General features: G+C 34.9%; 1 protein-coding gene across 1 annotated transcript in view; it reads left to right on the top strand.

The window, feature by feature from the left end:
• The window catches only part of ZNF208 (zinc finger protein 208), a 225038-nt gene that overhangs the window by 10291 nt on the left and 186897 nt on the right, over nt 1–27850 (top strand). Inside the window, exon 2 of the mRNA XM_054672856.1 lies at nt 1229–1307. Within this exon, the coding sequence (XP_054528831.1) occupies nt 1233–1307 (75 nt within the window). The 5' untranslated portion in view covers nt 1229–1232. The remainder of the gene's footprint in view (nt 1–1228; nt 1308–27850) is intronic.

Genomic DNA, 27850 nt, shown 5'->3' with positions numbered 1-27850 from the left:
TGTATTTTTATATGACTGGGTGTTGTTTTCTTACATTATGTTATTTTCAGTGGTAAGAACTACTTTCAGCATCTTTCCTATGGAAGACATATGCAGTGCAAAATATACTTTTTAAGAATTTGGTTATTTTGAAAGCTCTTTTTTTTTTTTCTTTTAGGCAGGACAGATTTGCTGATGGTATTTATTCTCACTTTATAGCTTCTTTTTTTTGTTTGTTTTTTGTTTGTTTTTTTTAGAACTTTGACTATATCACACTGTTCTCTTCTATCCTGCAAATCTTTTGTTGACAATTCACTGGTTATTTTTGTTCTTATCCTCATTTTTCTCATTTTCTATAGTCTTTTGTGTTCCTGCTTCACTCATTGAGTGCTATTCAATTTTTAAAATTAGTATATACATTTTCAATGGTTTCTTTCTGAAAACTTTATATTTTTGATAAGATTATATTGCCCTATTTTGTATAGACTGTAATCTTTGAGATTTCGACATTTAAAAAGGCCACCTGTCACAAAATTTATAATGTAGCTTTGTCCTGGCATAGTCAGAAAATAATGTTCTTGGGTAGAGATTATGTGGGTCTCTCAAACATCTTCAGGTTTGTCTTGTCTGAAATTTTGTGTTTATTTTTAGTTAAAAGAGACTATTTATGTTTCTTCTGAAAAGTAATCACTTGGTACACCTGTACTCTCTCTATGGCACTGCAGTGGTCTGCTGCAGTGCATTTACCTTTGATCTCAACAGGCTCAAACTTTCATTTCAAAGTATACCACCATGTATTTCAGCACTTTATGTCATGAGAGATAGAAACCAGTGTGTGGAAAGAGCCATAGAAGACAAAAATTAAATTGGATGTGTCAATAGTTTACTTTCCTTAAAAAAAAAAAAATCAGAAATGGACAATTTGCTTCTGAAGGGACTAGGTAATATTGAGGAGCAGAAAGAGTTGTATTGGGTAAATTTAACAAACTTTTCTTGTTTTCTATGTGGCTCTTTGCATTGGGCTTAATTGAGGAAATGCACACACTTAACTCATGTATAAATTATTCACATATGTATTTTGGTCTATATGTTTTTATTACATTTATATGTCTATGAAGAATTAGGGCCCGTGTCATATTGCAATGTCGTCTTGCTTATGTAGTTTGAATAATTTTATAGGTTAGATTTGGAAACTGTACTTATCTGAGTCTAATATGTAGATTAATTTGTTATTTTTATTTCTTTTCAGTTATATGTTCTCATTTTTCTCAAGAGTTTTGGCCAGAGCAAGGCATAGAAGATTCTTTCCAAAAAATGATATTGAGAAGGTATGAAAAATGTGGACATGAGAATTTACACTTAAAAATTGGTTGTACCAATGTGGATGAGTGTAACGTGCACAAAGAAGGTTATAATAAACTTAACCAGAGTTTAACAACTACACAGAGCAAAGTATTTCAATGTGGCAAATATGCAAACGTCTTTCATAAATGTTCAAATTCAAACAGACATAAGATAAGGCATACTGGAGAGAAAGGTTTGAAATGTAAAGAATATGTCAGATCATTTTGCATGCTTTCACACCTATCTCAACATGAAAGAATTTATACTAGAGAGAATTCCTACAAATGTGAAGAAAATGGCAAAGCTTTTAACTTGTCCTCAACCCTTACTTATTATAAGAGTATTCATACTGGAGAGAAACCCTACAAATGTGAAGAATGTGGCAAAGCCTTTAGTAAGTTCTCAATCCTTACTAAACATAAGGTAATTCATACTGGAGAGAAACCCTACAAATGTGAAGAATGTGGCAAAGCTTTTAATCGATCCTCAATCCTTACTAAACATAAGATAATTCATACTGGAGAGAAACCCTACAAATGTGAAGAGTGTGGCAAAGCTTTCAACTCGTCCTCAAATCTTATGGAACATAAGAGAGTTCATACTGGAGAGAAACCCTACAAATGTGAAGAATGTGGCAAAGCCTTCAGCTGGTCCTCAAGCCTTACTGAACACAAGAGAATTCATGCTGGAGAGAAACCCTATAAATGTGAAGAATGTGGGAAAGCTTTTAATCGATCCTCAATCCTTACTAAACATAAGATAATTCATACTGGAGAGAAACCCTACAAATGTGAAGAATGTGGCAAAGGCTTTAGTAGCGTCTCAACCCTTAATACACATAAGGCAATTCATGCTGAAGAGAAGCCCTACAAATGTGAAGAATGTGGCAAAGCTTCCAACTCGTCCTCAAAGCTCATGGAACATAAGAGAATTCATACTGGAGAGAAACCCTACAAGTGTGAAGAATGTGGCAAAGCCTTCAGCTGGTCCTCAAGCCTTACTGAACACAAGAGAATTCATGCTGGAGAGAAACCCTACAAATGTGAAGAATGCGGGAAAGCTTTTAATCGATCCTCAATCCTTACTAAACATAAGATTATTCATACTGGAGAGAAACCCTACAAATGTGAAGGATGTGGCAAAGCCTTTAGTAAGGTCTCAACCCTTAATACACATAAGGCAATTCATGCTGAAGAGAAGCCCTACAAATGTGAAGAATGTGGCAAAGCTTCCAACTCATCCTCAAAGCTCATGGAACATAAGAGAATTCATACTGGAGAGAAACCCTACAAGTGTGAAGAATGTGGCAAAGCCTTCAGCTGGTCCTCAAGCCTTACTGAACACAAGAGAATTCATGCTGGAGAGAAACCCTACAAATGTGAAGAATGTGGCAAAGCCTTCACCTGGTCCTCAAGCTTTACTAAACACAAGAGAATTCATGCTGCAGAGAAACCTTACAAATGTGAAGAATGTGGCAAAGGCTTTAGTACGTTCTCAATCCTTACTAAACATAAGATAATTCATACTGGAGAGAAACGCTACAAATGTGAAGAATGTGGCAAAGCCTTCAGCTGGTCCTCAATCCTTACTGAACATAAGATAATTCATACTGGAGAGAAACCCTACAAATGTGAAGAATGTGGCAAAGCCTTCAGCAGATCCTCAAGCCTTACTAGACACAAGAGAATTCATACTGGAGAGAAACCCTACAAATGTAAAGAATGTGGCAAAGCTTTTAAGTCATCCTCAACTATTAGTTATCATAAGAAAATTCATACTGGAGAGAATCCCTAAAAATGTGAAGAATGTGGCAAAGCCTTCAGCTGATTCTCAGTCTTTAGTAAACATAAGAAAATTCATACTGGAGAGAAAATCTACAAAGGTGAAGAATGTGGCAAAGCTTTTAAACAGTCCTCAACCTTTATTACACATAAGAAAATTCATGCTGGAGAGAAACACTACAAACGTGAAGAATGTGACAAAGGCTTCAACCGGTCCTCAAACCTTGTGGAACATAAGAGAATTCATACTGGAGAGAAACCCTACAAATGCGAAGAATGTGATAAAGACTTCAACTGATCCTCACACCTTACTACTCATAAAAGAATTCATACTGGAGGAAAAGCCCTACAAATGTGAAAAACGTGGCAAAGCTTTTCATTAGTTCTCAACCCTTACTGAACATAAGGGAATTTATACAGGAGGGAAACCCTACAAATGTGAAGAATGTGGCAAGCCTTTTACCTGTTCCTCAATCCTTACTAAACATTCATGTAATTCATACTGGAGGGAATTCCTATAATTGTGTGGAATGTGGCAAAGCCTTTAACCAGTCCTTAAGGCTTACTACATATAAGACAACTCATACTGGAGAGAAACCATGCATGTGTGAAGAATGTGGGAAAGCCTCTAACAGATCCTCAATTCTTAAGAAACATAAGCTAATTCATACATGAGAGACTCTACAAACCTGAAAGATGTGACAATGCTTTTGGCAACACCTCAGACTTTTCTGAATATAAAAGAAATCATATGAATGAGAAATCCTAGAAATGTGAAGAATGTGACAAAGCCTTTAAATGGCTGTCACACTTGATTGTAGGTAAGATAATATACTGGAGAAAACTACTAGAATAAACAATGTGGCACACATTTAACCAATACTCATGCCTTATTGCAAAGGAAAGCATTTATATACTAGCCTGGGCAACAGAGAGACTGTCTGGGAAAAAAAAATTGTGAATGCCACTAATATCTTCTCACATCTTATTCAACATCAGAGAGTTCATACTAAATAAAGTATTAAAAGTGCATTATTGGCACTAGATCTTTCAGAAGATAAAAGCCCTTAAAATACAGAAGAATATTTATTTTGAGGAAAAACATTACAAATATAAAGAGGATTGTCGTGCCTTTACTTGTATCACAGATTTTATTGTACACATTTTGTACTACAGGAAAACCTCAGGTAGTTGTTCCAGCTTTGCTCAACATCAGGGAATTTATATTGAATGACCGTGCAAATTTAATAAATTTGGAAAAACATTTTTACAAAAACTACAGAATTATAAAACACAAAAGAGTTTATACTAAAATATATTTTTGCAGATACAGTAAATATAAAAATATTTAATCCAAAATTGTTTATGTAAATATAGATAATTCACAGTAGAAATACCTATCTCTCAAACTTCAGACATTACACTAAATCAGACTACTGAGTATAGGAAAAAATCCAAAACTAAAGTTGTTAAAAAGAAAAATTATTTGTATATGACTTTGAAAGAAGTAGACCTTTGAAGAGTTACATTTACATTTAAAGTATACTTTTATCTTAAAAATACCGATTTTTTTTTTTTTTTTTTTTTTTGCCAGACACAGTGGCTTACACCTGTAAGGCCAATACTTTGTGATGCCAAGATGGGCAGATCACCTGAGGTCAGGAGTTCAAGACCAGCCTGGCCAACAAAGTGGAACCCCATGTCTACTAAAAATAAATATAAAAATTAGCCAAACATTGTGGTGCACACCTGTAGTCCCAGCTACTTGGGAGGCTGAGGCATGAGAATCACTTGAACCTGGGAGCCAGAGGTTTCAGTGAGCTGAGATTTTGCCACTGCACTGAAGCCCGGGTGATAATGAGATTGTCTCAAAAGAAAAAAAAAAGCTTATTTGGAAACTGAATAATGACGGAATTCAACTCTTAAATTGCTTCATGCTATTTCTTAATTTCTCTTGTATTCCCATATAAAAGCATGTGATCAATTCTTTCTGCATCAAAGATTTGGGAGACTTTTTACATGGTCATTATGACATTTCTTATGGATGACTAAGGACATTAAAATGTAAGATGCATGATGAAAATCTAAGTAGGAAGGCTATTTGTGATTAACCTGTAGAATTGAGTGATGTATGAGGTAGGCATTCAGAGGTTTTTTGTTTTTTTGTTTGTTTGTTTGTTTTTTGTTTTTTGTTTTTTTTTTTTTTTGAGAGGGAATCTCACTCTGTTTCCCAGGCTGGAGTGCAGTGGTATGATCTCAGCTCACTATAAGCTCCTCCTCCCACATTCAAGATATTCTCCTGTCTCAGCCTCCCAAGAAGCTGAGATTGCAGGTGCCCACAACCACATCCAGCTAATTTTTGTATTTTAGTAAAACAAGGTTTTGCCATGTTGGCCAGGCTGTTCTTGAACTTTTGACCTCATGTGATCTGTCTGCCTTGGCCTCCCAAAGTGCTGTGATAATAGGTGTGAGCCACTGCACCTGGCTCTAAGTGATATACTAATGTAGTATTATGAAAGAATATCATGCTTAATTATAGTTAAAATTAATTAAATTAGTATGTCATTTTATTAATTGTACTTTTATGTGATAAAATTACATTTTTAAAGTTTTAGATTATGTGTTAATTTTTTATTTCAACATTTATAACATGTTAAATACTGTTATACATTCAATAAAGTGTTATTATGCCACTAGTTTTAGCCTATTCCACCTTACTTAAGGGTATATTTAAAAGATGGTAACAATACACTATTTGGTAACATAATAGACTAACATCTCTAGTATTCTTTTTCAGTGGCTTTAAACTGCAAATAAGTTAAAGAATATGGTTCCTGCAGGTTAAATTTTTTTTACATTTAAATTTTTCTTAGTTTTTGTGTGTACATAATATGTGTATACATTTATGCCATAGATGGCATATTTTGATACAGTCATACAATATATAATAATCACATTGTGATAAATAAGGTACCTATAACCTCTGGCTTTTATGTTTTGTATTACAAACCAATTCTACAGTCTTAGTTATTCTAAATTGTACAATTAAATTGTTATTGACTACATGGTTATTTTTATGGTCATCATAAAAATTGTAAATAAGTGTAAATAAAATCAATATATTTCTGAGTCCTGAATAATTTTCAAAAATTTATTATGTATTTTTTGCACATGTGGCCTCTGCCTGAAAGCACATAATCGAGTTTTAGTTTTGACTTACATAGAGTTAAATATACGCATCTATTAGTCTAAAGATATAACTTAGGTTTAAGGAGTAAGTGTGTTTGTTTGACTGTAAGTTTGTAACTATTTTCAGGAGAAAAGAGGAATATTGAAACCACAAAGCATTTAATAAGATGTCTAATTTACTAGGAAACAAAAATCCTCAAAAATGCTAAAAGCAAATGTAGGCTGGGCGCGGTGGCTCACGCCTGTAATCCCAGCACTTTGGGAGGCTGAGGCGGGCAGATCACGAGGTCAGGAGATCGAGACCCCTGACCTCTACTAAACCCCGTCTCTACTAAAAATACAAAAATAAAATAAAATAAAAGCAAATGTATACTCTCTGCTTTGTATTCAATTTATATACCTATCTTATAGCTTATCATTTAGAATATTTCCATGTAAATTTTGTTTTTACTTGCATGATACTCATGCTAGACCCATAATCTTTTTGTTTCTTATTTTTTTGTTTTATAGTTTATGAAGTATTTATCTGAGCTGATTTGTAGTTAAAAGAATAATTTTTGTAAAATTTCATCATGCACACAAAATTATTTTTAGATATAATTCCACAATTTTTGTATTGTTACATTTTATTTAGTTAAAACATTCCATTAGCTTCTATGGGAGAACCATATATAGGCTTACTTTTCTTTAGTTATTGTTCCCTTAACTTTTTATAAGTAACAAAAGTAAATTTTATTTATTGAGTCAATTTGTTTCAGTAAGTACTAGGGAAGCTTCATAAGTCATGTGGATGCTTTTATATATAAATGTAGCAAACAAACATGACAGTGCTCAGTGTGTAACAGATGCTTTATAATTATAAATATTCCTGCTGAAGTTTGCAACTTCAAGTCAGAGATGGAAAATACAAATTATGAAGAAATAACATTGATTCTTCATGTGAGGAGAACATCTTTTTCCAGGCTGCAAAGCTGAATCTTGCTGAATTTAAAGAGAAATGCTTCATTCATGTCTTAATTATCTAAGTTTTGTCTTTTTAAGTGCACTCAAACCATATATGCATCACAGTCCTTTTTCTGTGTTATGGCTACAGTTTTCTCACTGTTGTTTTCATGCCATGCGATTTCACATGGTATGTTGTAGGTTTTAAGGAGAACATCGGTATTTTTTAATGCACTGAAACATTGGTTTTAACTGGAAAGTTTGCTTATCAGTATAACTTTAAGATTGGTTAATTAACATAAAAGACATACACTGTCTACCGAAGAGAGGATTAAATCAACATGGTGTTTCTTTGTAAAAGAAAAATATTAGATTTTTATACATAGTGTGGCAAATACATAATTTGCTAGACCATATGTATATTATAAAGATTCAATTTTTAAGAGAATAGTAAGTAAGCAATTTTAAATTTAGTTATTTAGGATGTACTTACAGCACAACCTACATTTCCATGCAAAATTGTCTATTTTAAAGTGTGAATGTTAAAGGTTGCAAAACAATAAAATAACCTGTAAATTTGGAATAATATTTATTTTCCATATTGATACTACAATTTGGAGAAATGTATCGCTCACTTTTTAAATAAATTTTTTAGTGGCTGAAGTTTAGTCTACAGTTTATATTGTTGGTCACCTAAGTGTAGCGATCTCCTTGATCATTTTCTCTGAAAACTTTTGGAGATAATGGCAGCTTTTGGATTAAAACATTTCCTGTGAGTTTGCATGCAAACCAGTTTACTGTGATCACACAGTGGCCAGTCATGGGAGCATAAGCAACCTGCCCTTTTCCTGTCTTTCGTACTGTTACCGTAAGCACCAGTAACTCCAGGTGCCCCAAGCTTAAAATAAAAGCCCTAAAGTCATTGGCTTCTCCCATGCCCTGTGCTGGGTTCAGAACATGCTGTTGAACATCAACGTTCCTATGGTTATGACTGGCAAAACAGCTAAAAAACTATACGATAGGATTCTGCTAAGTTTTATAAAAGAAACGGACAGTATTTGGAATATTGTTATCCTTCTATAGTGTCTAAAAATATATTTTTAACTTGACAAAATGTATTTATTTTATAAAACAACATTTTGAAGTGTATATACATTGTCAAATGCTTAGTTCTATGTGATTAATACTTTGTCTCATATTGGTAACATTTTTGTGGTTAGACAACATGAAATTGTAAGCATTTTTCAAAAATACAAATGCATTATTATGAACTATAGTCACCATGCTGTACAATAAATCTCTGGAAATTATTTCTTTTATCCAAGTATAATTATATATTCTTTGACAGACATCTTTCAATGCCCCTATTTCTTCTAAATACCTTGGCACTTGGTGGTCACCATTTTACTCTCTACGTCAATGAGATGAACTTTTTTAGAAGCCATGTGTAAGTGAAATCATGAGACATGAATCTTTCTGTGCCTTGCTTATTTCAACTAATAAAATGTCCTCCAGGTTAATCCCTGTGATTGAAAATAACAGAATTTTTGTTGTTTAAAGATGAATAGTATTCCATTGTATATATCTACCACATTGTCTTTATTTACTCATTAGATGTTGAACTGTTGATTTTATATATTTTACATGTGAAGAGTGCTGCAAACAACCTAGAAGTGCAAATGTTTCTTCATTCTGATTTCATTTGTTTTGGATATACAATGGTGCAATTGTTATATGGTAGTTTGATTTTTAAGTTTTTTAAGAAAACTCTATTAAGTTTTTCATAATGGCTGTCCTCACTTACATTCAAACAAATAGTGTGCAAGCATTTTCTTTTCTTCAGATTTCTACCAACACGTTTTCTTCTTAATTAGAGTCATTCTAACAGAAGCGAGTTGATAGCTCATAGTTTTTCTTTTTTTTTTTTGCTTGTCTTTCCCTGATAATAATTGACATTGAGCATTTTAAAAATATATCTGTTGGCCATATGTATGTCTTTTTCTGAAAAATATTTAAGCCTTTTTCTCATTTTTAATAGTTACTTGTTTTTTGTTCTATAGTCATTTGAGTTTGTTACATAGTTTTGATATTAATCCCTTGTCACATTTATGATTTGCAAATATTTCCTTCCATTTTTTGGTTGTCTCATCCTGTTGATTGTATTATGTTCTTTGCAGCAGTTTTTTAATTTAAATAATCTGATTGATCTATTTTTTTCATTTTGCTCCTTGAGACTTGAGGTCAAATTTTAAAAGTCACTGCCCAACCAATGTTACAGGGCTTTCAGTCTTTATTTTTTGTAGTAGTTTCAGAGTTTTAGACCTTACATTTAAGTATCAAATTTATTTTGTGTTTTTATTTTATTTAAATATCTAATTTATTTATATATGGTGTGAGTTGAGGGTCTTATTATATTCCTCTGCATGTGGATATAAAGTTTTCTCAACACCATTTATTGAAGATACTGCCTTTTCCCTAAGAAATTGCCACCTTTATTTAAAAAGCAGATGGCTGTAAATACATCAGTATATTTTAGTCTCCTTTTTCTTCTCTACTGGCCTGTGTGTCTGTTTTTGTGCAAGTACCGTACTTTTTTTTTTTTTTACTAAAACTTTTAATATATTTCAAAGTCAGGTAGTGATACCTTCACTTTTTCTTTTTTTCTTTTTTTTTTTTTTTTTTTGAGACGGAGTCTCGCTCTGTGGCCCAGGCGGGAGTGCAGTGGCGCAATCTCGGCTCACTGCAAGCTCCGCCTCCCGGGTTCACGCCATTCTCCTGCCTCAGCCTCCCGAGTAGCTGGGACTACAGGCGCCCACCATCACGCCCGGCTAATTTGTTTTGTATTTTTAGTAGAGACGGGGTTTCACCGTGTTAGCCAGGATGGTCTCGATCTCCTGACCTCGTGATCCGCCCGCCTCGGCCTCCCAAAGTGCTGGGATTACAAGCGTGAGCCACCGCGCCCGGCCTACCTTCACTTTTTCTATGGCTTGGTTGCTTTGGCTATTTAGGTTCTCTTGTGGTACCCTATAAATTTTAGATGTAGTTTTAAAAATTTGTTAATTATATCACTGGTATTTTGATAGAGGTTGCATTATATCTGTACATCATTTTGTATAATACAGATGCTTAACAATATTAGTAATGCCAATTTATGAAGGAGTAATATTTTCCAATTGTGTATTAATTTCTGTCATTTCATTTAGAGATAGTTGTCAATATATAGAAATTCTACTGACACTTGGATGTTGCTTTTGTATTCTGCAAGTTCAATAAATTTGTTTATTAGTCCTACTAATTTTTAGTAATGTCTTAGGCTTTTGTTTACTTAAGATTATGTATAGAAATAAAAAATTGCAAAGGAATAATTTAACAATTTTTCTAATCTCAGCGCTTTGATTTTATTTTCTAATTTTTCTGTCTTGGATAGTTCATACTATGTTTAATAAGACTGAAGCAAGTGGGCATTTTTGTCTTCTTGCTCTTAGAGTAAAAGCTTACAAGATTTCCCTGTTTAGTATGTTATTAGCTGTGCTTTTGTTTGTTTGTTTGTTATATGTGGCATTTATTGGCTTGAGGTTCGTTTGTCCTATACCTACTTTTTTCAGAAATTTATCATGAAGGAATGTTGAATTTTGTTTAACTCTTATTCTGCATTTATTTAAATGTTAGAAATGTGAAATCACATCTAATTCTACATAGATTTAAAAATAATTCTCAGAGACTTCTATGAACATGCATGCAAAGTAGAAGATTTAGAGAAAATAGATAAACTTTCGGATGCACAAAACTTCTCAAGATTGAACCAGAAAATCAGAAGTCTTTTTTTGTTGTTGTTTTGTTGTTGTTTGTTTTTGTTTTGTTTTGTTTTGTTTTTGAGATGGAGTCTCACTCGGTCACCCAGGCTGGAATGCAGTGGCGTGATCTTGGCTCACTGCAAGCTCTGCCTCATGGGTTCATGCCATTCTCCCACCTCAGACTCCCAGTTAGCTGGGCTACAGGCTCCCGCCACCAAGCCCGGCTAATTTTTTGTATTTTTAGTAGAGGCGGGGTTTCACCATTTTAGCCAGGGTGGTCTCGATCTCCTTACTTCGTGATCCGCCCACCTTGTCCTCCCAAAGTGCTGGGATTACAGGCCTGAGCCACCGCCCCTGGCCTAATAACAGCAATCTTTAACAACAAAAATGTATAAGATGTATAATGACATTTAATAAGTAATAATAGACCTACTAATCATAAAAAGCCCTGGATCATATGAAATCACAGACAAGTTTTACCACATATACAAAGATAAGCTGGTCCTAAGCCTACTGAATGTATTCCAAAAAATCAAGGTGGGATTTCACCCTAACTAGTTATATGAAATCAGTGAAATATATGAAACTAAAATCTAGCGAAGACACAACAAAAACAGAAACTACAGTTCAATATTCTGGGTGAATATTGGAACAATAATCCTCCATGAAATACTAGCAAACTGAATTCAAAAGCAAATCAGAAAGTTATTTTGCTACAATGATGTGAACTTTATTCCATAAATGCAAAGATGTTTCATCATGTGCAAGTCAATAAGTATGATTCACCATGTAAATATAAAATAAAAAATATTTAATTAACACAATGGGGCAGAAAAGGCATTCAAGAAAATCCAATATTGACTCATAAAAATATTGTCAACACACTAGACATTGATGAAACATACCCCAAAATAATAAGAGTCATCTATGACAAATCCTTAGCCAACATCATACTAAAAAAGCAGAAACTGGAAGCATTCTCCATAAGAATAAAAATAAGACAAGAATATCCATTCTAAACAGTCCTATTGAAGTTACGAAGTCCTAGCCAGAGAAATAAAAGGAATCCAAACAGAAAACAAAGAAAGTCAAGTTATCTTTACTGATGATAGAATTGTCTACCTAGAATACTTTAAAGATTTCACCAGAAGACTCTGAAGCCTGAAAAAAGACTTCAAAAAAACCTCAGAATACAAAATCAACACAAATGCATAGCACTTCTATACACCAATAATATTCAAACAGAACAAAATAAAAAACAGCTCTATTTACAATAGCCACAAACAAAAAAAAACCAAGAAATACATTAAATCAAGGAGCTAAAATATCTGTACAAAGAAGAAGAAAACATTGCTGAAAGAAATGAGAGAGAATGCAAATAAATGGAAAAATATTGCATGCTGATGGATTCAAAGAATATAATTAAAATGGTCATTCTGACTAAAGCAACCTACAGATTAAGTGCTATTTTTATCAGACTATCCATGATGCTTTTTTATAGAATTAGAAAAAGAAAACTATTCTAAAATATATACAAAAGAATTAAAGAGCTCAAATAGCCAAGACAACTTCAAACTAAAAGAATAAATCTGGGCCGAGCGTGGTGGCTCATGCCCGTCATCTCAGCCCTTTGGGAGGCTTACACGGATGGATCACCTGAGGTCAGAAGTTTGAGACCACCCTGGCCAACATGGTGAAACCTGCGTCTCTACTAAATACAAAAAATTAGCCAGATATGGTGGCACATGCCTGTAATTCTAGCTACTTGGGAGGCTGAGGCAAGAGAACCACTTGAACTGGGAGGTGGAGGTTGCAGTGAGCCAAGATTGCATCGGAGTAACCAGTATAACATGATTCTGGTACAAAAATATACATATAGACCAATGAAATGGAAGAGACAGTCCTGAATTAAGCTATACTTTACAACCAGGTTATTTTTACAAAGCCAACAGAATTAAATCCCTATTCAGTAAATAATACTGGGAAAACTCGTTAGTCATATGTGGAAGAAAACTGGAGTCCTACCTTTTTCTATATATATTTTTTCTATAAAAAATAACAACATAAATTAAAGACTTGATCTGTGAGTCTTCAAGCTACAAAATTCTTAGAAGAACACTTAGAAAATATTGGCCTCTCTAAAGAATTTATGACTAACATGAACATGAGTGCGACAAAAATAAAAATAAAAAATGACATCTAATTAAGGCAAAGAACTTCTGCATAGTGAAAGAAACTATCAACAAAGTAAACAGATGACCTACAGTATGAAATAAAATATTTGCAAACTGCCGACAATGAAGGATTAATATGCAGAATCTATAAACCATTTAATAAAAAAGCAAACAAATGATATGAATAGCCAGCTTCTTCTCAAAGGAAGACATAAGCACTGCCAATAAACATGTAAAAATTGCTCAACATTCCTAATTATCAGAAAGATGTAAATCAAAGTGACAGTGTGATACCATTTCACACCAGTAAGAATGACTGTTATTAAAAGTAAGATAAATAAGATGTTAAAGTTGCAGAGAAAAGAAAATCTTTCTACACTGTTGGTGGGAATGCAAATTAATTCAGGGCCTGTGCAAAGCAGTTTGGAGACTTCTCAAAGAACTAGAAATAGAATTGCCATTTGACTAATCTAGCCCATTAGTGGCTATCTGCCCCAAAAAAGAATAAATAATATTGCCAAAGAGACAAAAGCACTCACATGTTCATTGCAACACTATTCACAATAGCAAAAACAGAATTAAACCAGTTGCCCGTGAATCTTTTATTGGATAAGAAAAATGATGTACTTATACAACCTCCAATACTATGCAGCAATGGAAGAGAATGAAGTAATGTCTTTTGCCGCAACATGAATGCAACAGAAGGCCATTATTCTAAGCAAACTGATGCATCAGAAAAACAAATGCCACATGTTCTCACTCATACATGGACGCTAAAAATTGGGCGCACATGGAAACAAAGATGAAAACAATAAGAGAAGGAAGGGTGACAAGCATTGAAAATTGGCTTAGGTATGATGTAAACTACTCAGACAATGGAATTATTAAGTGTTCAAACCTCAATATCATGTAGTCTACCTGTTTTACGAATCTGCACATGTACCCCTTAAATATAAAATAAAAATAATAAAATGCTTTTTGGTATAATGACATGTTCTATTTTTCCAGCTCTGGGTTAATGGTTGAAATTAGGGGTGAAAGACAAATTTTCACCCCTTAAGGCATAGTGGTGAATGTTTCTATACCAGGTCTCCTCACATTTTATAAGCTAACCTCTCTGAAAGTTCTTGGTCTATAGCCCAAAAAGTGTTTTATTTTCAAGTGTGCAGGTAAAACAAATTACACCTTTATCGTTTATGTATTAACTGTGCAGTAGACTATAGATTTAATTTGTTACTCTTTTGGGGGAAAAGGTGGTAAGTGGTTTAATCTTATTTTTTTCAGAATGAACTGTTTTTGAAAGTGTGAGACTGAAAATTATGCTAAATCACTGAATTAGAAATATAAAACTTTTTCCAAAAAGAAAAAAGCACAAAAGTCTTATGGTCACATTCCAAAAATAATTCAACAGAAAGTGGGGGTTATTTATGACCACAGTGCTGCAAATACTCATTCCATCACAATCATTCTTGTGAAAAATAGAAATAATGGGTCAGAAGGTATTTTTAGAGTACTTTTCTTATGCTATTGCCATGTGAAATTGTTGTCTTTATTATTTTCCATATGAAAGTCTGCACTTGAGCAAAAGATGCCATGAATTTCAAGAGAATATGTTCACACATTTATTCTCCTTTGAAAGGCACTGGTGTGTTTGCAATCAAGGTGTAGCATTTCTTGCCTTCCTTGTGCTGCTGTGTTTGTGTGAAATAAAAAGGCAGCAAGTAAAGAAGAATCAACCATGACATTTCTAATTTCAACAGCCACAGCCTCTGTAATTGAGTGTTATATCACCTAGAAATAATGACAGTATTTCAAAACTGACAAAAAGAAAGTGATACTTTAAATTTTTAGTTTATTATTTATAGTTTATAAAAAATTATAGTTTCTGATTTATTATATGCTAAAAAACACGAACATGCAGATACCTAAAATTTCCACATAGGTGATAGTATTAATATTTTAATAGCTTATAATTGAGAGTCAAAATTGCCCCATTTGATTTACTGGAAAGCAGTTATTTATCTTTTAAGTGTAAATAGGTTATCCATAATCTTAAACATACAGATCTTTTAAGATTAGCATTATGTCTAGATTTAAATAAAATTTATAGGCTGTAGTAACATAAATTTTCATACTTATTTTCTAATATTTTCTAATTAAAGTGAAAAGCAAAAGAAATATGTTGTTAAATGATTTTAAAAGAAACTTTATATATCTTCATTAAATAACATTTAAAACCACATTGTAAGTGAGTGATCAGTAATTCCAATCTTTTTTAGTTACTGAGATAAATTATTCAATCAGAAGAAGTATTCTTATATTAACATTTCTAAAACTCAGAAACTGTAGACCATTCAATGGATGATGACGTACATGCAGACCACAAATTTTCTATGTAATAATAGACTAATCCTAGATTTTAATATAAAAATTTAATATACTTTTAAATTAAAATTAGTGGCTGTTTTAAGTCATGAGAGATATCATTGTTAAAATCCATTTACCAAAGTATTTGGTTAAATGCAGAGTCTCTGTCAGTTTTATAATTAGAGACAAGAAGGCATTTTTTTATTTACTTGTTTAATAAATTTATGTTAATTTGATAAATTTCAATATAGTTTAAAAATATATATTAAAATTTTTTTCTAACAAGTGAAGGAAATCATTTATTTAAAAACAGAATTTTACTGTAAACAGTTGCTTTAGAGTCTGTCTTTTAAAGTACTATATTATTTTGAACATTAAAAATCAACAGCCTATTTCTGAGTGCTGGGTTCTGACTGTTCATGATATTAAAAGTTTACTTACCTACATCTGTAAATGAGCAAGCTATTTGAAATAAAATACACATATATGTATATGTTTCCTAAAATTTTAAGATTAACAGCCACATTTTTCTCTGGTGCAATATTTTAAAGTTTATTTCACTCTTTCTTATTAAAAAAATGTATTAGTAGTATTTTTGATTGGCAAATTACAGTTGCATAAAGTTATGGGATACAATGTGGTGTTTTAGTATATGTATAAAATATTGAATAAGTTTCATTTAATAACATATCTATGAACTTGCTTACCTATCATTTTTGTGGTGGTACATTTGGAATTTACTCTTAGTTATTTTGAAATATAGAATAGTTTATAGTTTACTGTAGTTACCCTGCTGTGCAATAGATCTCAAAACTTACTTAACCTATTTGAAATTTTTTACTTTTTGTCAACTCCTTATCTTTTCATAAAATTTATATCTGTTTTGAATGTGAATATATGAGAATTTGCCAAGAATAGTATTAAAAACATTCAACTACTATTATAGACCCAGACTGTAAATCTAGTCTCTCAATTTAGAGTAAATTAAGAGAAGATTTAGTTTTTTCAGCCAAGCAAATAAGTGTATAAAACTAATGGGTAACAAACATGGCATTAGTTGCCAAAAAATAGTATGACTAGATTCAGTAAGTGTCTAGCTACGCAAATGACAGTTCAATCAAATTAAGACCCTAATAGTTGCATGTGAAAAGCATTGATGTGCAATGTGTTGCACCTCCACTCAGCACCTTTTTTTGCCCATTCGTAAAGATATCAATTTCCCCTGAGTGACTCAGAGTGAATACTAAAAATGGAAAATTCTGTGCTCAGAGTAGTTACTGGGAACATGTTTAAAACATTTCTTCAATGTTATGAAAAGTTTTTATAAATATCACTCCACTTCAAAAAGTCTTTTAGTAACAGGTTATTTATAGTACTCAATTTAGATTCATAAAAATTTCAATATTCCACGAAAGTCAGAGACACTTAAATGTAACCAAAATTCCATAAAACTTGAATGGATAAATTCCTCTTGGTTAATAATTTTATTTTATTAACAAATATAGAGTACTTCAGGCAAAATAACAGTTTTTGGCATGGGAGTATCACCAAAACAAGTGCTCTTCATCATCATTGTTAAAGTAAGGAGAGCATTGCCTGCTTTCCTGGAAGCAGCTGGCCTGCTTTCCACTGATATAAAGTGGAGAAGACATTCAAATAGTGAAAGAGGGTGATATAAATGGAATACTTATGTGAAATACAGTTTATAATAAAAAGTAGCATTTGATGTTTTACAACCATAGATGAGACTATTAGCATGAGGTCATAATATTCTTATTTCTTTTGACAAATTAACTTCATTTACCATATTCTGATTTCAGATAATATTCTTCTTTCTGCTCTATATTTGCTAGCTTTTGGTCAAATCTTATCTGAACTCAATAGAAATCAACAAAATAAATCGATTCTACCACAAGCATTTTATTATTGATGCATCTGCTTATTTTGCTTAAAATACATTAGCTTTTGAAAAGATTTATAGTTTTGTTTCCGAGTGTTGCTTTTTTCTGAGAAGTTGCTGTCATACTAGAAAACTGCTATTCTCAGCTCTACTCACAATGACTAATAGCAAGTGGAAGTGATGTGTGGATGAGAAGCAAATGTGTCTTCTCTGCATCTCTTTTTTAATCAATTGGCTGAAGAAAGAGAATGCAGATAGAAGGTGAAAGAAAACATAATCCCTGAAAGATCTTGAAAAAGTCCTCTGAATCAGAAAAAAAAGGAAATGGTGATTTGAGCAGAATATATATTTAAAAAGACTTCTTTTTTTAATCTTTCTTCTTTTTATGAAATATTAAAAAAGCTGACCAAATAAAGTCTAAATGAATGAAGTATAGCTCCTAGTATAACTCACAGTTAATATAAGTTGACTATCCTCTCTGTAGACATTTTTCATCAGCATTTTTCAGCATACAGCTAGACCTCAACTAACACTGATTATGTGTCACAAAAATGAATCACCTTAGAAGCCATCTTAATAATGAGATAATTGACTTCTGGTACCCAACTCAGAACATCTACAAAAGGAGTGGTGAACAGATTTCAACAGTGATGCAAAATTTTATTCATTGGCATTGGTAGCTGAGTGCTGTGTTAAAGATTCTGAAGTCACTATTTATTAAGTGGAAGTAGATCATCATAAAGGTCTTCATTCTCATCATCTTCACACTGAGTAGGGCTGCTTTCTTTTCCACAATTGTGTTTAAAACTGTCCAAAGACACTCTCCAAATGCTTGGCTTTCTGTCTAGAAGCTTCAAATGGGGCTTTTGGGTGTGCATCTTTTTCTAGTTTCGCACAGCTGGAGAGGCTTCAGGAAACTTACAATCGTGGTAGAAGGCAAAGGGGAAGCAAAGACTTTCTGGTTGTGGCTGGAGAAAGAGCTACAATGTACTGACTGGTCTCACTCGGGATGTTCCTGACATTCAGGATAGGTGGGGTGACCCAGCAATCATTTGGACACTATCCATTCCAGTGATGCTCAAACTTTTCTGCAAGGCTTGCTAAGACACAGACTGCTGAGCCCACCTGCAAGACTTCTTTCTTTTTAAGGAATAAAGAGCATTCCATTGTGTAAATATACCACTTTTTAAAATTCATTCAACTGTTGATGGACCCTTATGTTGATTTCACACCCTACCTATTGTGAGGAATCCACTTTTTTTCCTTTTCTTATTTGTTTATATATCTCTTTTTTTATTTCTAGAAACATTTTAATTTTATACTATAAATTATGACTGTTAAATACCTCTATTTCTATGCCTTCTTTTGGTTAATATTTTGGCTGATTGAAGCAATAAGTTTTTAAAAAATTTTTTGGATCAAGGCCATTATTTTATTATTAACATAATTTGAGACAATATAGCAATAAAAATCAACATTGATTAGTGAAACAAGTTTCTAGCCCCTGGTAATCATTTTCTCTCCCACCCAACATAAAAGTTGAGTCTTTTTGTCATTTCTCCCAGTTGTAAGAAAGAAGCTTTTGATTAAATTGGTCAGCATAAAATTGTGTAAAATTTTACTTTTTTAATCTAAAAATTAAGCTTCTCTATTGCCAGAAAAGTTATTTTTAATGTGTATTATTTTACTCTATTATATTTAAATTCTTCAGAGAAACTAAGCTGACAAAAATGCACTCAAATGTTTTTGAAAATTAAAAATGCTTAAGAAACATTTTTTACAGAATCTAAAACTAAAAATATTTTTAGTTTCTTAGAGAACATCTTTCAAATACTTCAAGTTACCTTCTTCTGACAGTAAATATGTATTTTTCTATATTGCTATAGTACAGCTTTAGCTATCCTTTGTGGCCAACTCCATCATTTTTATTCTATTTTCTTGTGCAACATTTATGCTATGCATTTTATATTTTAAAAGTTGTAGACCATGTAATGTAATCTTCAAACAATTGACAAATGTTTTTCCATGTATAACTCTTTGCTTAATCCGTAGTCACTTTATTTTCACTCCCCGATTTTTATTGCCTGAAAAGCAAAGGGATCATTCAAGTGAGTGTGCTGAGCTGGTCTTCTCCAGTGTCAGTCTATTCATGTTCACAAAAGTATTCTTCTGGTGAAAGAGGGTGCACTTCAACAGTATTGTAACAGCAATGTGGAAAAGATGTAATAGAATAAAATGTGAATCACAGCCTCCTATGAAAATAAGTTAATTTTTCTTTTTCTGTGTATGTGAGTATGTGGTATTTGTAAGGTTGGGAGTTGAGATTAACATGAGAGAGAAGAGCACTTCACATGAGTAGCACAAGAAGGTCCTATGCAACCTTCTTGTTTGTCAAACATACCTGGAATGATTTTATGAAGCATGATGTTGCTGTATTCATCATTTATTAGACTCTGATGGTCATTTTTTACTTTATAAATTGAAATATGCACTTATCATCATCCAGGGCCCTGTCCTTGATGCTTAAGTGTGCAGATATAAAACGATTAAAATATTGGTGAAAGATGAGTTTTTTTTTTTCTTAAGACTGAGTCTTGCTCTGTTGCCCAGGCTGGAGTGTAATGGTGTGATCTCACTGCAACCTCCACCTCCCAAGTTCAAGCAATTCTCATGCCTCAGCCTCCTGAGTCACTGGGATTACAGGTGTGTGCCATTATGCCGGGCTTGGTGGATATGTAGTTATGATGCACTGACTCATGGGTTGGGGGCTCTCCAGGGACCCTTCCCTTGCTGTCTACCTTAGGCTAGCTAGCTAATCCCTCTCAGTTCCTCCTCAGGAGTGGAGACCCTAACTGCTGTTAGGGAGAAGAGGCATTGATATTTTTGGCTATTCCTCGCTGGAAAGGGGTGCTGTGTAGAAAACAGCAGCTAGGACTTCTTCCATGGCTGGTTTAATTGTCCTCAGAAGAAACATGTGTTTATGCATCATTCCATTTGCATTACCACTTGGAGCTTGATAGTTTTTAAGGCAAAAAGAAACAATCTGGTTTAGTAGAGGAGAGGCATTGAAATGAATTAAGGGGGGTAGGAAAAGCCTAAAAATGTTGAGGCTGCTGACACACCCTGATAACTGGTAGCTATAGTTATGTTTGCTAAGATTTGGGTGCATGAGGCTTGGCTTTGGTTAGCTCCTTTGATTTTACTTTCTGATAAAAGAAACCTCTGGGTTATTGGCACCTTATTTATTTCCAGCTGGATTTACAGAATAATTGCTCAGAACTAGCATATTGATTTAGATTTTTACATTACCCTTCCCTATCTTTTTTTCTGAGCTGCAGGCAGAGATTGCTGGTTGGCTTACAGGAATAAGCAGGATTAGTTTAAAATGTCATCAAAAACTCTAAAACAATGAATGAGACTAGAAGTTCATGAGAAATGTATGATAAGCTTTGAAACATGATTTTTTTTTTAGATTTTCTTTAGTTAAAAACAACTCACAATAGACTGAATTGTTTGCAAAATAGACTTTATTATTATACTTGGCCTATTTGAACATAGTGCAGCAAGAGTAACTATCTCTCCATAGGCCCTTTTCATAAGCTTTGATGGAACTGTGTTCCAAAAGAAATCTTAGATAGGACTTTTTAAAGCTGGGCTAAGCCATGGATTTGTACCCTTAAATATTTGTGAGTTGGGTAAACTCCTGTATTTTTGAGGTCCCAAGATCATAGTGTTTCTGAGTCTGTTAGAAAGAGACATTTTTTTACTCACCACAGGCCAGGAAATCTGTATGAGAACTGTGTAGACTACAGGTATGAGACCAGCTTTCCCAAGAGGCTGTTACTGGCTTTGCAACTTAAACTTGATTTCTTAAAGGAAAACACACCCTTCCAGTTAAAGCCTTTCTAAAGAACTAGCATTTTTCTATTGTGTTTCACTGCATAAAAAAATGGATTTTTCAGCTAGGCACAGTGGCTCATGCCTGTAATCACAGCACTTTGGTAGCCTGAGGTGGGCAGATCAAGAGATCAAGACCATCTTGGCCAACATTGTGAAACCCCATATCTACTAAAAATACAAAAGTTAGCTGGCCGTGGTGGTGCACACCTGTAGTACTGGCTACTCAGGAGGCTGAGGTGGGAGAGTCACTTGAACCTGGGAGGCAGAGGTTGCAGTGAGCTAAGATTTTGCCACTGCATGCCAGCCACAGACAGAGCGAGACTATGTTTCAAAAGAATGAAAAAATAGAAAAAGGATTTTTGTTTCATTGATGCAAACAACTATATTGTTGCAAGAATACTTACAACTAGTTGATAGAGGTTCCAAGATGGCTGAATAGGAACAGTTCCAGTCGACAGCTCCCAGCGTGAGTGATGCAGAAGATAGGTGATTTCTACATTTCCAACTGAGCTACCAGGTTCATCTCACTGGGGCTTGTTGGACAGTAGGTGCAGCCCATGGAGTGTGAGCCAATGCAGGGAAGTGTATCACCTCACCTGGGAAGTGCAAGGGGTTGGGGAATTCCCTTTCCTGGCCAAGGGAAACTGTGACAGACTGTACCTGGAAAATTGGGACACTCACACCCTATTACTGTGCTTTTCCAACAGTCTTAGCAAACAGCACACCAGAAGGTTATATCCCATGCCTGGCTTGCAGGGTCCCACAACCACAGAGACTTTCTCACTGCTAGCACAGCAGTCTGAGATAAAACTGCAAGGTGGCAGTGAGGCTGGGGGAGGGGAATCTGCCATTGCTGAGGTTTGAGTAAGTAAACAAAGTAGCTGGGAAGCTCGAACTGGGTGGAGCCCACCGCAGCTCAAGGAGGCCTGCCTGCCTCTGTAGACTACACCTCTGGGGGCAGAGCATAGCTGAATAAAAGGCAGCAGAAACTTCTGCAGACTGAAACGTTCCTATTGCTAGCTTTGAGGAGAGTAGTGGTTCTCCCAACACAGAGTTTGAGATCTGAGAATGGACAGACTGCCTCCTCAAGTGGGTCCCTGACCCCCGAGTAGCCTAACTGGGAGACACCTCCCAGTAGTGGCTGACTGACACCTCATACAGCTGGGTGGCCCTCTGAGATGAAGCTTCCAGACGAAGGATCAGGCAGCAATATTTGCCATTCTGCAATATTTGCTGTTCTGCAGCCTCTGCTGGTGATACCCAGGCAAACAGGGTCTGGAGTGGAACTCGAGCAAACTGCAACAGACCTGCAGCTGAGGGTCCTGACTGTTAGAAGGAAAATTAACAAACAGAAAGGACATCCACACCAAAACCCCATCTGTACATCACCATCATCAAAGACCAAAGGTAGATACAACCACAAAGATGGGGAGAAACCAGAGCAGAAAAGCTGAAAATTCTAAAAATCAGAGCACCTCTTCTCCTCCAAAGGAACACAGCTCCTCATCAGCAATGGAAAAAAGGTGGATGGAGAATGACTTTGACGAGTTGAGAGAAGGCTTCAGATGATCAATAATAACAGCCTTCTCCAAGCTAAAGGAGGATGTTCAAACCCATCACAAAGAAGCTAAAAACCTTGAAAAAATATTAGAAGAAGAGATAACTAGAGTAAACAGCATAGAAAAGACCTTAAATGACCTGATGGAGCTGAAAACCATGGCACGAGTACTACATGATGCATGCACAAGCTTCAGGAGCCGATTTGATCAAGTGGAAGAAAGGGTATCAGTGATTGAAGATCAAATAAATGAAATGAAGTGAGAAGAGAAGTTTAGAGAAAAAAGAGTAAAAAGAAATGAACAAAGCCTTCAAGAAATACGAGACTACGTGAAAAGACTTAATCTATGTCTGATTGGTGTACCTGAAAGTGACGGGGAGAATGGAACCAAGTTGCAAAACACTCTTCAAGATATTATCCAGGAGAACTTCCCCAACCTAGCAAGGCAGGCCAACATTCAAATTCAGGAAACACAGAGAACACCACAAAGATACTCCTTGAGAAGAGTAACTCCAAGACAAATAATTGTCAGGTTCGCCAAAGTTGAAATGAAGGAAAAAATGTTAAGGGCAGCCAGAGAGAAAGATCGGGTTACCCACAAAGGGAAACCCATCAGACTAACAGTGGATCTCTCAACAGAAACTCTACAAGCCTGAAGAGAGTGGGGGCCAATATTCGACATTCTTAAAGAAAAGAATTTTCAACCAGAATTGCATATCCAGCAAAATTAAGCTGCATAAGTGAAGGAGAAATAAAATCCTTTACAGACAAGCAAATGCTGAGAGATTTTGTCACTACCAGGCCTGCCTTACAAGAGCTCCTGAAAGAAGCACTAAATATGGAAGGGAAAAACTGGTAACAGCCACTGCAAAAACATGCCAAATTCCAAAGACCATCGATGCTAGGAAGAAACAGCATCAACTAATGAGCAAAATAACCAGCTAACATAATGACAGGATCAAATTCACACATAACAATATTAACCTTAAATGTAAATGGGTTAAATGCTCCAATTAAAAGACACAGACTGGGAAATTGGATAAAGAGTCAAGACCCATCAGTGTGCTGCATTCAGGAGACCCATCTCACATCCAGAGACACATATAGGCTCAAAATAAAGGGATGGAGGAAGATCTACCAAGCAAATGAGAGGAAAAAAAGAGCAGGGGTTGCAATCCTAGTCTCTGATAAAACAGACTTTAAACCAGCGAAGATCAAAAGAGACAAAGAAGACCATTACATAATGGTAAAGGGATCAATTGAACAAGAAGAGCTAACTATCCTAAATATATATGCACCCAATACAGGAGCACCCGGATTCATAAAGCAAGTCACCAGAGACCTACAAAGAGACTTAGACTCCCACACAATAATAATGGAAGACTTTAACACCCCACTCTCACCATTAAACAGATCAATGAGACAGAAAGTTAACAAGGATATCCAGGAGTTGAACTCAGCTCTGCACCAAGCAGATCTAATAGACATCTACAGAATTCTCCACCCCAAATCAACAGAATATAGATTCTTCTCAGCACCACATCATCATACTTATTCCAAAATTGACCACACAGTTGGAAGTAAAGCACTCCTCAGCAAATGTAAAAGAACAGAAATTATAACAAACCCTCTCTTAGATCACAGTGCAATCAAATAAGAACGCAGGATTAAGAAACTCACTCAAAACTGCACAACTACATGGAAACTGAACAACCTGCTCCTGAATGACTACTGGGTAAATAATGAAATGAAGGCAGAAATAAAGATGTTCTTTGAAACCAGTGAGAACAAAGACACAACATAACAGAATCTCTGGGACACATTTAAAGCAGTGTGTAGAGGGAAATTTATGGCATTAAATGCCCATAAGAGAAAGCAGGAAAGATCTAAAATTGACACCCTAACATCACAATTAAAAGAACTAGAGAAGCAAGAGCAAACACATTCAAAAGCTAGCAGAAGGCAAGAAATAACTAAGATCAGAGCAGAACTGAAGGAGATAGAGACACAAAAAACCCTCCAAAAAATCAATGAATCCAGGAGCTGGTTTTTAAAAAAGATCAACAAAATTGATAGATGGCTAGCAAGACTAATAAAGAGGAAAAGAGAGAAGAATCAAATCGACACAATAAAAAATGATAAAGGAGATATCACCACCGATCTCACAGAAATACAAACTACCATCAGAAAATACTATAAACAGCTCTACGCAAATAAACTAGAAAATCTAGAAGAAATGGATAAATTCCTGGACACATGCACCCTCCCAAGACTAAACCAGGAAGAAGTTGAATCCCTGAATAGACCAATAACAGGCTCTTAAATTGAGGCAATAATTGATAGCATACCAATAAAAAAAAGTCCAGGACCAGACGGATTCACAGCTGAATTCTACCAGAGGTACAAAGAGGAGCTGGTACCATTCCTCCTGAAAATATTCCAATCAATAGAAAAAGACAGAATCCTCCCTAGCTCATTTTGTGAGGCCAGCATCATCCTGATACCAAAGTCTGGCAGAAACACGACAAAAAAAGAGAATTTTAGACCAATATCCCTGATGAGCATTGATGCAAAAATCCTCAATAAAATACTGACAAACCACATCCAGCAGCACATTAAAAAGCTTATCCACCACGATCAAGTTGGCTTCACCCCAGGATGCAAGGGTGGTTCAACATACACAAATCATAAACTTAATCCATCATATAAACAGAACCAAAGACAAAAACCACATGATTATCTCAATAGATGCAGAAAAGACCTTTGACAAAAATTCAACAACCCTTCATTCTAAAAACTCTCAATCAACTAGGTATTGATGGGACGTATCTCAAAATAATAAGAGCTATTTATGACAAACCCACAGCCAATATCATACTGAATGGGCAAAAACTGGAAGCATTCTTTTTGAAAACTGGCACAAGACAAGGATGCCCTCTCTCACCACTCCTATTCAACTTAGTATTGGAAGTTCTGGCCAGGGCAATCAGGAGAGAAAGAAAGGGTATTCAATTAGGAAAAGAGGAAGTCAAATTGTCCCTGTTTGCAGATGACATGATTGTATATTTAGAAAACCCCACCATCTCAGCCCCACATCTCCTTAAGCTGATAAGCAACCTCAGCAAACTCTCAGGATACAAAATTTTTCAGTGTGCAAAAATCACAAACATTCCTATACACAAATAACAGACAAACAGAGAGCCAAATCATAAGTGAACTCCCATTCACAATTGCTACAAAGAGAATAAAATACCTAGGAATACAAATTCCAAGGAATGTGAAGGACTTCTTCAAGGAGAACTATAAACCACTGCTCAATGAAATAAAAGAGGACACAAACAAATGGAAGTACATTCCATGCTCATGGATAGGAAGAATCAATATTCTGAAAATGGCCATACTGCCCAAGGTAATTTATAGATTCAATGCCATCCCTATCAAGCTACCAATGACTTTCTTCACAGAATTGGGAAAAAAACTACTTTAAAGTTCATATGGAACCAAAAAAGAGCCCACATTGCCAAGACAATCCCAAGCCAAAAGAACAAAGCTGGAGGCATCACACTACCTGATTTCAAACTGTACTACAAGGCTACAGTAACCAAAACAGCATGATACTAGTATGAAAACAGAGATATAGACCAATGGAACAGAACAGAGCCTCAGAAATAACACCACACATCTACCACCATCTGATCTTTGACAAACCTGACAAAAATAAGAAATGGGGAAAGGATTCCCTATTTAATAAATGGTGTTGGGAAAACTGGCTAGCCACATGTAGAAAGCTGAAACTGGATCCCTTCCTTACACCTTATACAAATATTAATTCAAGATGGATTAAAGACTTAAATGTTAGACCTAAAACCATAAAAACCCTAGAAGAAAACCTAGGCAATACCACTCAGGACATAGGAATGGGCAAGGACTTCATGACTAAAACACCAAAAGCAATGGCAACAAAAGCCAAAATTGACAAGTGAGATCTAATTAAACTAAAGAGCTTCTGCACAGCAAAAGAAACTACCATCAGAGTGAACAGGCAACCTACAGAATGGGAGAAAAGTTTTAAAATCTACCCATCTGACAAAGGGCTAATATCTAGAATCTACAAAGAACTTAAACAAATTTACAAGAAAAAATCAAACAACCCCATCAAAAAGTGAGCAAAGGATATGAACAGACATTTCTCAAAAGAAGACATTTATGCAGCCAACAGACACATGAAAAAATGCTCATCATCACTGGCCATCAGAGAAATGCAAGCCAAACCACAAAGAGATACCATCTCATACCACTTAGAATGGCGATCATTAAAAAGTCAGGAAACAACAGATGCTGGAGAGGATGTGGAGAAATAGAAACGCTTTTACACTGTTGGTGGGACTGTAAACTAGTTCATCCTTTGTGGAAGACAGTGTGGTGATTCTTCAAAGATCTAGAACTAGAAATACCATTTGACCCAGCAATCCCATTACTGGGTATATACTCAGAAGATTATAAATCATGCTGCTATAAAGACACATGCTATAAAGACACATGCACATGTATGTTTATTGTGCTACTATTCACAATAGCAAAGACTTGGAACCAACCCAAATGCCCATCAATGATAGACTGGATTAAGAAAATGTGGCACATATACACCATGGAATACTATGCAGCCAAAAAAGAGGATGAGTTCATGTCCTTTGTAGGGAAATGGATGAAGCTGGGAACCATCATTCTGAGCAAACTATCACAAGGACAGAAAACCAAACACAGCATGTTTTCACTCATAGGTGGGAATTGAACAATGACAACACTTGGACACAGGAAGGGGAATATCACACACTGTGGCCTGTCGTGGGGTAAGGGTAGGGGGAAGGGATAGCATTAGGAGATATGCCTAATGTTAAATGACGAGTTAATGGGTGCCGCAC

The sequence above is a fragment of the Pan troglodytes genome, chromosome 20, assembly GCF_028858775.2.
Source record: "Pan troglodytes isolate AG18354 chromosome 20, NHGRI_mPanTro3-v2.0_pri, whole genome shotgun sequence".
Taxonomy (NCBI): Eukaryota; Metazoa; Chordata; class Mammalia; order Primates; family Hominidae; genus Pan; species Pan troglodytes.
The sequence above is the reverse complement of the archived record's forward strand: the minus strand, read 5'-3'. Positions and strand labels throughout refer to the sequence as shown.